Genomic DNA, 11,240 nt, shown 5'->3' with positions numbered 1-11,240 from the left:
ATATTATTGATATTACAATACAAAGGTTTGATGTAAACATGGTACACTACTAAATTAGAACAAATACAATTTTAATCTTAATGTTTTTACGAGGAAAAATTGACAAAAGCAGAAGACGTCACTGTATCAAAGAAGCAGTTTTAAATTTCGTAGCACAGTAAAAGGTGCCTGAAGAAGACAAATGTCTCGGTGTTGTGGACAAAACTTCATTCAGAGTTAACCCGCCATCACCAGCAGGGGGCAGTAAAAGTATTACCGCCGCACACTGACGCAGGCTGACCCGCTGATGACCCGGATGTTGATATGATGTCAGACTGGTTAGCAGACACAGGCAGCTTTATATTCTTCGTAAAAACATAAATTAATGTCCCGAGAAAGTGGTGTTTCAGGTCCTTTTTTAGTTTAGGGTCTTCAAAGATGTCTCAGGAGACATTTCCATCACCAGCAGTGCAAAGTCCCGCCGACACGAGGTTAGTGTTTGCATCATCACGAGTTAGACAACTTAACGTTTAATTATCTAGTTGAATTATAAACTAGTGAGATACCGACGGTGACGGTCAGCTGCAGCTCTCTTGATATTCATTTATTAAGAGGTGTTTTGACATTTTGACTGTCTTTTGTTGTTGATGACTATTTTGTTTATATTTTCATGTTATTTGCTCGATAATTTTTTTTTTTGAAAATGTCTGCGATGATTTCCATCAGTGCAAAACAGTGTATACACATGCTGTCCAACCAAAACAAAGATATTCATTTTATTCCCATATTATGACAAAGAAACGCCTTTAAAATCTTCCTTTTGACAAGCTGGAAACTTCCAATGACGTTATTATTATTATTATTATTATTATTATTATTATTGCATGAAGGATTATTGGTTAATCTAGTTTGGACTTTGGGAAATCCCCAGATTTGTACCAGCAAATTATCATATTAACCACTAAACTGCACATCAGTACATTTAATGCATAATTATTTATTGTCAGCCGTGAATTACAAAACAGTAAAACTGCGTGGACTTTGTATGTGGAAAAGTCCCTCAGGAATCACAGAAAGCTTGTTTCTGTATATTCCACTCAACACATCACGTAAACTTGTTTTTCTCCAACTCCTTGAATTTGTCTTTTTAAATGATTTTCTTCATCTTCCAAAATCATCCACATGTTGAACTCTAAAACACAACATTTTGGAAGATTCTCACAAAGTCTGCAGTTTGAAAAATCTTTAAAAAAAAAAAAAAAGGACAGAGAGGAAATCCTCTGATATTCATTCAGTCATTTCAGGCATTTTTCAAGCAGAAACGTTCACCGCCTCTAGTTTTTACAGTTAAATGCAGATGTGAGCATCTCTGGCTTTTCTCGCTTATTTTAAACTGAATATTTAAAGTTTTGGACGGTTGGTCAGATAAACAAAATCATATATATATCAGATTAATGCTGTAATTTATTTCTACCATTTGCAGGGATTATTTCTGGTCTGTAAACTTCTCCTGACTTTCACATGTTAATGTTTTGAACGATGCGGTTGATGCGGTCCTCGTTCAGTGTTTGTTTTCTGCTTGTTGAAAACAGCAGCTGGGAAACGAATGAATCACAGAAGAGCAGCCCCGGGAAGACGCCGATACAAATCCTGCACGAATACGGCACCAAGAGCGGCAACCTTCCCGTGTACGTGATGGAGAAGGCTGAAGGAGAAGCTCACCAGCCCAGCTTCGTCTTCAGCGTGACCGTCAAAGATGTCAGCTGCACAGGTACGCCACAGCCACTAAAGGTGGTTAACTCACTCTACGACTGCCACGCAGCTGTAAAATGATTATTATAAGGTTTTATATAACACGTGTCTGATTGTCTTTTGTTTCAGGTCAAGGTCCCAGTAAAAAGGCGGCTAAGCACCAGGCTGCCGAGGCCGTCCTGAATATTCTGAATATAGACGCAGGGATAGTGTGAGTAGAGGTGAACTATTACCGAATTTAATTAGTTAACTAATTTCAAATGAAGCGGCAACAAATTTCGCCAATCAATAAATCGTTTTTAAAAATGATTTAAAAGCAAATCTTCCACAAATGTGCTGCTAACATGGTTTCAAATGTGAATATTTGTCACGTTGGATTGTAAATGGAGTATTGAGTGTACTAACTTCGGCAATTTATAATTATTTCCTGAGATACCTGAAACGCAGGAAAAAAAAAAACAATCGAGGAAATAATTGTCAGATTAATCAGTAATAATAATAATTGTCCTCCTGCCTGGTGTGAAAAATCAACGATTGATCGATTAGTCAGTCGACATCTGTTTTTATCATCAAAAGTTTTTCATTGTCACACGTGACAACTAAACTGAATAAGTTTGACAAAATGATAAATTGCTGGAATAAAAGTCAGCTGCAGCCCAACAGTAAATACGTCAGATTGGTTTCGTGCCTGTTGCAGCTGTGATTTCCTTCCCAACAGGAACGCTCCCGGGAAGTCTGACAGCAATGGCGTCGCGGCAGAAACAAACAGCCACCCCAACTCTGTGGGAATACTGCAGGTACGCCACTAGTTCTGTCTATATGTCAGGATTTGAGTAAATCCTGTCTAATTTGCATATGTATTAAAAAAAAAAAAAAAAAATCAACGCTTTTTTAAACTGTGCCTCTTCTCCTTTCTTTCCTTTTTACGTGGTCTTTCCTTTCAGGAGTTAGCGTTGCAGAAAGGATGGCGTCTTCCCGAGTACACGGTTTTAATGGAGGCCGGCCCGCCGCACAACAGAGAGTTCACAGTTACTTGTCGATTGGAGTCGCTGTCAGAGAAAGGTGGGAATATTTTTGACACGAAGAAGTTAAATTGTCTACAATTTTGTCTTGTTCGTCCTGTTCTTAGTCTTTGTCTGGTCTTCTGACAGCCGTAGGAAATTCAAAAAAAGCCGCAAAAAAGGCAGCTGCAGAGAAAATGGTGGCGAAGCTTCAGAGTCTGTCAGGCTGTTCTGAAATCACATGGGTGCGTCAAATAGTTCCTTTTCTTCTTTTCCCCCTGACCTCTCGAGGCAGCTGTGACATTTATGAGTGAAAGTCTTCAAAAGTAGTTTTTGAGTTTGTCGCATTTAACTTTGTGTTTTTCAGACTCCCAAACCGAGTGTGCGATTTGAAAACTTAAGGAACTCGTCGGCAGAGAAGATATCGTTACTGAGAAGAAACCCGCTGAGCATTCCCAACACTGATTACATTCAGATGATGCTGGAGCTTTCCAAGGAGCAAGGTTTCGAGGTCACGTACTTTGATATTGGTAAGACAACACCACATCGGTTTCACCCCCCGTGATCCCGTGTGTTTTCAATCCAGTTCTCTTTATTGCAGTCGTGTTTCCGCCATTTGCATCTTCTGTAGACATTATGTAGAAATCAGTCAAGACAGTTTAGTTCTGTTGCAGCTCTACTTTTCATAATGTTTATTCATCAGCATTTATTGATATTCTGTTTATAAATTAATGACTTTATAACTAGTATGCACACATATTGGTATTTTTAGTTCTGTGTTTAAATGGACAATTATAATAAATCAATTATAATAAATCAATTATGATGGGCGTGATAGGAGAAAAGACTGGACAGTTAAAATCTGTTTATTTCTGAAGGAAGTAATCAGACATGCAAAAATAATGAAATTCAATTCATTTCAATATTTACATTTAAAATACATTTGCATACATCGAAGATTTCAGCGCCAGTTCTGGTTGCTTGTGTGCATCTTTAACACAAACTACAAACGCTCCTATGAACACGGGAGCAGCTGGATTGTTACAGAGCAACCAAACAAACACTCGCATCGTTTTCATTAAGAAGTCAGTCAAAAGTAATTAGAGCCCGTTTTAAGTTTGTGCTGCACAGTTTTCCAGACTAACTATTTTATTAATCAAATAATCGTTTCAGTTATTTTTTAATTTAGGAATTGTTCAAATGTTATTTTCTGCTTTGGCCAATTTTCCATTTCTTTGAGTCTACTAAAATGCTAGACTGCTTTTAATTTGAAACAGATACGGAAAGTGTTTTAAAATGCTTTAGAGATGATGTCCAGCACTTAAGGAATGAAAATGAACTTCAACCACATTTAGGAAACTATAACGTTTTATTTTCTCTCTTGGAGAAAAAAAAATTGGTGGAGCGTTTTGTTTTGAGAGACCAAACAGCCAATCAATTAATCCAAAGAATAATAACAGATTAATCGATAATGAAAATAATCAATATTTGACTCCTTCACAATAAAAGAAAACACTTCTGCCATGTTAATTTGAAACATCAGCAGTAGGAAATGTTCAATTTGTATTGACAGTAATGTGACAGCTGTGAGCAGATAGAATGACACACATTAACCTGATTAAATGCTGCATTGTTTCCTTTCTATTGGGATGGACTTTGTCACTAAAATGGAAAGTAAGAATGATTTAGTTTGACGTTTGTGATGGATGACGGAGGGACGATGATCTGGCTGTAAAAGCGGCCCCGGCTGTAAAAAAATTGCGTGTCAGCACTCTGCAGAAATGCCATGTTGACGTGCCTTGTGACTGTTGGACAGATGAGCTGACGGTGAACGGGCAGTACCAGTGCCTGGCCGAGCTGTCCACGTCTCCCGTCACCGTGTGCCACGGCACCGGCATCTCCTGCAGCAACGCCCACAACGACGCGGCGCACAGCGCCCTCCAGTACATCAAGATCATGGCCTCCACCAAATAAACACCACCAGTTGTATATCAACGGCCCCTCCTCCCCCCTCCCCCCCACAACCAAGTCTTCCTGCGATATATATTTTTGTATTTATGCATATCGCAAAGCAGGCATAGCTACACAGTAATCGACTTGAATCATGCGTTTTTGTTTTTGTGAGGAAATGTCAGTAGAATTGAGAATCAAATCAGAAATATATTTTGTCTTCGGGTGGTTAAGATGCTATCATTGTATTTTCGATGTTAAACATATAAATGTGTACATGAAGCGGGAACACAAGTGTAAATATTATGAAGCAACTCCTTTTTTTTTTAATAGTTTTTACATGCAGAGTTTTAGTTATTCATGTTTCCATCTGCTGCTTTAGTGGAAATACCTTTGCCTCTTTTTTTTGTTTTGTTTTGTTTTGTTTGTTAATGAATCAGGATGGACATCATTTAAATTTCATGTTGACCTAATTTAATTTGTTTTATTTCACATAGTTTCTCTTCAGTGACACAGAGAGAAAAAGAGAAAATAAATTAATTTGTCATTTTTCTATTTGTGAGGATGGTCTGCATTTTCATCTGCAAGAAAATATAAATTATTCTTTCTTCCTATTTCCACTCTTCCATCTGTCAGTTTGCAATCAGAAGTAAAAACCCTCCTGTCTTTATCTGGTAGACTCTAAAACCAGATGTGTTACTTTAAAATCCCATCTGGTCTGTTGCCATTCTTTTGCACTGTGCCTCTTAGTACTAGAAGTGAAACGTGTGCTATATTAAATATATTGACTGACTGTTGTCCTCTGCTGTATGAACTGAAGTCTTGTGGAAAACAATGGCAGTAATAACGTGTGTATGAATCCAGAAAATAAATCCGAACACTTGAGTGTTATTGAGTGTTTGTGGTGTCTTTAAATGGTCATAAAAAACGGGACGCAACGAGACCTGCAGGTTCTCCGACAAAACCATCGTTGAATGTGACCAACGTCCATTGAACGTCCCTCTGGAAAACTTTCAGACCGGAACTAACATTCCTGGGACGTTCACGGGACGTAACGAAGCCTTTTTTTTTTTTTAAAGAATAAGGAACGAGATCGAGAAAAATAAATAAATAACTGCAAGGGGGAATATACCGACCCTCGGTGCTGCACGTCGGGGAGCCGGAGGCCCCGACCCGTGCGAGGGTCCGCATGTCACTGCTTGCAGTTTGAATTATTTGTAGGTTTCTAGACACATATTTTATTTCATAGCTGTTCATCACCAAACAGACACGATTTCAGAGACCAGCTGGAGAACACTGTGGAGGATTTAGCAACTTTAATTAGCAGAATATTGGAGTTTGATATACAAGGTGGTCAGAAACACTTATTGCAAATTAAATTGCTGGACTCAATAAAAAAAACAAAAAAACAAAAACACATTTTTGAGTTAAGATGGGTTTTACTTCTCCAAATAATTGGTTTGTGATTTGATGAGTTTTTACAACTATAGCTGAAACTATTAATTGATAAATTGCTAATTAATCTACAGAAAATTACTGCAAACTATCGTGATAATTAATTAATTGCCATGATTTGGGAAACAAATTGACAAATGATATCGCTTTTATTTTTCTGTTTTACCTCATAACAAACTGAAAAGCTTTTGATTTTGGACTATTAATTGAACAGCATAAAGAGGACTGAAGATGTCACCTGAGAGTCTGGGATGGACTGATCAGTGTTTTATGACATTTTGTAGTCTAAATAATTGATTGGCAAATCTCATGTGCACAGCTATTAATTAATTATTTTTAACATATGAACCACACACTCCTCCCCCCTCCCGATTGAGTTTTGCAGTTTTATTAGAACAAGCACTATGCAGCAGCAGTGTACAGTGTTCATGGAAAGATATGTACTTTGTTAAAATTGCACTTTAGAGGGTACCCATTAGGAAATAGATTTGAACAAACTGAGCCGACATAGTGCTTCATGATACATGTCAGTCCGAAACAAACCATAAAGTGTCCAATTGAGAAAACAAAACCCTTTTTTTTTCTTTTTTTTTTTTCCTGTAAGGCATCTGCAACATTCATTGGCAAGCGAAGTTGTCTAGACATGCAGGTAGAACAATGGATGAAGAAAAGCTGGAGGTTTCCTTATATATTTTTTTCCCACTACATTCTGACACTATGACACCAAACACTACGCAAAGCACTCCTCCTACCTCCACACACAGCTGCTGCGATGTAGTCACCGATGGAGGAGGAAAACCAAATCAGCTTTTACAGTAGTGCTCCTTCTTCTAAATGTGCTGTATTTATATAGTGATAACCCAAATGTACCGGTTACATGTTAGGAGTAGCGGAGCGGTGCGTTGGACACCGCAAGCATTTTACAGTCAGACGAAACTCTTCTGTTTCCGTCTAATGTGGAAGAAATCTCCCTTCGAGTCTCCTGCTCGTCAGTGAAGTGGATCATCTGTAGGCAGGTGGACTGTGGAGAATGTGCGGCGCTTCACCGGTTCAGTGGCGTACCGTCCTCTCAGCGTGGGGTTCTCATCAGTTGTGGGTTTGTGAAAAGCATTGATAAATGCATTAAGGCACAGCAAGTGAAAACGGACAAGTTGTAGCATTGAGTCTGTGATCAGAGAAAAAATAAAAAATGAAATGCAACACGACAAGTACATTGTTTAAAAAAAAAAAAAAGAAAAAAAAAAAGGTACATGGATGCAAAGCAGTACTACCTTTTTGGTTTTATAATCTACAGTACCATGTGAACAGTGCATACACGATGGAGTTGCTTCACACAGTTTTCTCTCTACATATTTATATTCCCTCTTCTCCTCCTTCAGCGTCGTCACCCTGCAGTTCTCAACGAGGGGAACCAACTTAAACCTGCTCTCACACAAGAGGGCAATGTACTCGGGGTTGATTTCAAAAGGCCCCGGCATGTCTATGTCCTTATTCTGTCAAACAAAAACAAAAAAAGGGGCGACAGGGACACTCGTTAAAACATTAAAGCTAATCTGCTTTGCAATAAATATACAAACTTCAAATAAGTAACTGGTGCTTTGCAGAAGCCCGCGACATAGCAGTAAATTCTCTGGGGAATCAGACACATCAAAAATACCAGCTTCAATTTTGTGCAGTAAAACTTGTTACTGTGCAAATCTCAACACGCTTTGAATATACTTCCTGCACTTCCCAGCGCGACCTGTAGGTGTCTCTGGTGTTTCATAATGGACGAACTGTGTGTCGTTCACTGATTGGCTGATGGAGTGGCTGAATAGAAATCATTTCTTCATCATTAATAAGAAGAATTTCTGATTTTATGATTGATTAGTAATGTAAAGTATCAAGACAAATAGTAAACATTTACCGGTACTTGTTTCACAAATGAGGAGGGTCACTACTACTTTTATATCATTAGTCATCATTTTTGATTGTTAGTAAGAACAAGAACGTTAATTCTCTTTGGAATTTATCGCTAGTTATGACAAATGACGGATTTGGTGATGAAATATTTGAGGTGATTTAAAATCACTGCATGCTGTAGCTGTAGTTGTGGTTGGATGTACAACAGATGAGGGTTTGGTCTTGTAATAGAAATGTGTGACTCCTCTTCTCGTGTTTCACTGGCAAGTAAAGTCTATTTATAAAGGCCAAAAATCACCAAAGTGTCTTTGAGGGCTTTACAACCTGTACAACCTACTACATTGTCTTTTTTTAGATGATGCGGATGTTTGAGAGTCCATCATTTCACACATCTCTCTGCACCGCGTCCAGAAAGCCGAACATACATTCAGTATGTCCACTTTATATGGCACGGTAGGTATTTATGCAAGTGTGTGATTCAGGGGAGTTGGTTTCATGTAACAATGTTTAAAATTAGACAGTGAGGCAGGGAAGGGTGGTGACTGGTGAAGTTTTGGTCCTCCCTCTATTTACACTACGAGACCTGTCGACGGTTCACGCATCCTAAACAGCCGTCATGTTTAAATCCTACTTCATCTTCACCTCAGTTACTCTTTGAAAATAACTCTGTCTGCGGATGCTCTACTGCAGTCGCGCTTCATTTTAAATGAGTTGTTTCCCACGATGAGAGAGTACTGCTATCTCACAGATTCAACAGTATTAAAAAGGCAAAAATAAATCAAATCTGCCAGTTCACGTAATACTTCTTCACTAAATTCTGAGTCCAGGATACTTTATAAAAATACCTCTTTTTTTCTACAATAATTGATGATACAGTAAATAGGCTTTATGCCACTGAAAGCTGTTCTCTACACATGCACGGTATCGTAGTTAATCAATGAATCAAAACGTCTACTTCATAGTCTAACCAAACTGCTCTCAGAAATTAAATGGCTTCAACTAAAAGGCGCCTAATCATGTGACCTGTACGGGTGTCTTTTTAAGGCAAGGACAAACTCGGAAGTCAAAAGAGCTGAGGAAAGATCTACATAGGAGTGGTACGCTTGTTGCCCTGACAACCCAGCTTCGACAAGCACAATGAAGGATGTTTCCATGGGTGGATGACCGCGTGGCAGCGCCACACGACCTCCACGGGGTCGCTGGGCGTCAGGCCATCCCTCGGCTCTGCAGTCGCTCATATCCGTGCACGCAGATGTTTTGATTGTTGACGTGTTTCTCTTAACACCTTATTGTGCATAAGTAACAGCCTTCTCGTGTGTGATGATGGACGTAGAGATCCATGTGCTACCACAGGTTCACTGTCGACTCCATGTTGATGAAGCCAGGGTTCTTGCGGAGCTCCCAGTACGTGCTGTTGGACACCCATCTCTCCCTGTGATTGGCATCAACCACTTTCCTGTTAGAAAGACACGAGTTGTAAATCATAACCCCGAGAGGAATGAGGAGGAGATGTTACTCTGGCTGGTAAACATCCCGGTGGCCTGACTTGTAAACAATCATATTCATCCCGTCCTGTCTACAGCCCACATGCAGCTTTTTTACTGTTTCCACATTAGAGACCCGAGACCGGCAATTTAACATTGATGCACTCTGGAAAACATTTTGGAGCCGCGTCGAATGGAGAAAACGGTAGTTTGATGGTTCAGACGGAGGCCTGAAACGAAGAGCTTTTTCAGGGACATTCGCTTCACCTCATGCAACTAATGGTGCTTTTCCTCTGGCCTTTTTCCACATCTTCTCAATGTACATGTATTTTTGTTCATCTTTTTTTGGGGGGGGGCTGTGCAAACATTTGAATTGTGTAAATGTGTAGTAGGATTCCTGATCAGGACTGTGACTTCTCACTTAAGAGACAAAACTAGAAATGGAAGAAATGATGTTGCATACGGCTCAACATCTGGCAGCTACTCTCGGTCCTTACTTGAAGAAGCGCGGCTCCAGTTTGATGTTGTTCTCGTCGTTCCACCTCCTCCTGCCCCTCTGCATGTCTTCGATACGCTGCTTCTCCGAGGACGCCATCTCCAGGTTCCCTTCTTCCAGATGCCTGTATGAGTCGAACGACACGAACGACAATCAGTAAAAAAAAGATTTCCTCAGTCAGGTGCAGAAAACATACGGTATCTCAAAGTCTCATGGCAGCAGGTGCAGATTTCATGCTGTACCTTTGATCTCGCCTGAATCGGGCATCTGTACGCGGCAAGACGTCTTTCAACTCGGGGCAAAGCTCATTCAGTTCGATGGCGAACCTGGTGAAGCCGTAGTAGAGCTCGTAGTCTGTGGGCATGGAGCCTGACAGCAAAAAAAGCAACAAAGCTCCTTTTAAGCCTGAAAGCTCCCGCTGGACCGTGAGGGACCATTAACACCACTTATACAGCAAGTCCTAAGTGAGTGGGGTGAAGAAGTGTTGTTTACCTGGCCTCCAGACGCATTTGGCAGACGGTGGGACACCGCAGTAAAGGCCCTCGTGCCATTTTCCAAAAAGCCTGTGAATCACTTTTCCTTCTTGATCCATCACAAATCCTTGAACCTCATTCACATTAGAGCTCCAGTAGTTTCCCTACAAGACAGAAACGGCCCTTTTAGCTAAGTAATTGTTCGGATTGTTTTGAAGAGACCACATTAAGATAGATTAAATCGTATATAATGGTGCTTTTTTTTTTTTTTTTTTTACCTTGACGAAGGTAAGTTTGCAGAGGCAGGCGCTGCTCTTTGTGTTTCTGATGGTGATCTCCCCGTAGTGTTCGATCCACCGTCGTCCGCTGAGGATGTTGTGTACACAGGTGGTGACTTTATTCCATTCATAGTGATCTCCAAACCTAGAAAGGCACAGAAACAGCGGCTCGGTTTGAGGTACTGCTGGAACGACACCAGATGATAAAAGTGATGAATGTACAACGACATTCTTTTTCAACCAACTGTGAAAGATCTAGTTTGATGTGGCAGCTTATTCAACAGACTTTATATAAATCATTTAAAAAAAATATGCTCGTTCCTCTCCCCAATCCACCCCATGGAGGGCGTGATTTGTGGGTTGGAACGCCTTCCAAGCTCCTCTGAACCACATGAACATTGGTATTTAAAAGGAGGGACAACGTAAAACCACGGTTTCTTTCTAAAAAAGACATTCAGACAGAATACTAA

At 39.9% G+C, this 11,240-nt stretch overlaps 2 protein-coding genes across 7 annotated transcripts in view; one reads left to right on the top strand and one right to left on the bottom strand.

Moving 5' to 3' along the window:
* Positions 1-323: 323 nt before the first annotated feature.
* prkra (protein kinase, interferon-inducible double stranded RNA dependent activator) lies at positions 324-5,565 on the top strand. The gene is made up of 8 exons (XM_069702620.1): positions 324-470; positions 1,572-1,750; positions 1,861-1,942; positions 2,450-2,528; positions 2,676-2,793; positions 2,883-2,977; positions 3,100-3,262; positions 4,549-5,565. The coding sequence occupies exons 1-8, from the start codon at positions 418-420 to the stop codon at positions 4,704-4,706; spliced, it is 927 nt and encodes a 308-aa protein (XP_069558721.1). The 5' UTR covers positions 324-417; the 3' UTR covers positions 4,707-5,565.
* Positions 5,566-5,983: 418 nt separating this feature from the next.
* osbpl6 (oxysterol binding protein-like 6) overlaps positions 5,984-11,240 on the bottom strand; it is a 36,945-nt gene continuing 31,688 nt past the window's right edge. For all 6 annotated transcript variants that reach the window (XM_069702614.1, XM_069702616.1, XM_069702615.1 and 3 more), the window contains 5 exons: positions 10,771-10,915; positions 10,512-10,656; positions 10,262-10,388; positions 10,021-10,143; positions 5,984-9,495 (listed from right to left, as the gene is read on the bottom strand). In XM_069702614.1, coding sequence (XP_069558715.1) covers positions 9,384-9,495; positions 10,021-10,143; positions 10,262-10,388; positions 10,512-10,656; positions 10,771-10,915 — 652 coding nt within the window. In that variant the 3' untranslated portion in view covers positions 5,984-9,383. The remainder of the gene's footprint in view (positions 9,496-10,020; positions 10,144-10,261; positions 10,389-10,511; positions 10,657-10,770; positions 10,916-11,240) is intronic.

Source organism: Brachyistius frenatus, unplaced genomic scaffold, assembly GCF_029030835.1.
Source record: "Brachyistius frenatus isolate BFR_SWC_R1_liver_20210118 unplaced genomic scaffold, ASM2903083v1 Contig_42, whole genome shotgun sequence".
NCBI lineage: Eukaryota > Metazoa > Chordata > Actinopteri > Embiotocidae > Brachyistius > Brachyistius frenatus.
The sequence above is the reverse complement of the archived record's forward strand: the minus strand, read 5'-3'. Positions and strand labels throughout refer to the sequence as shown.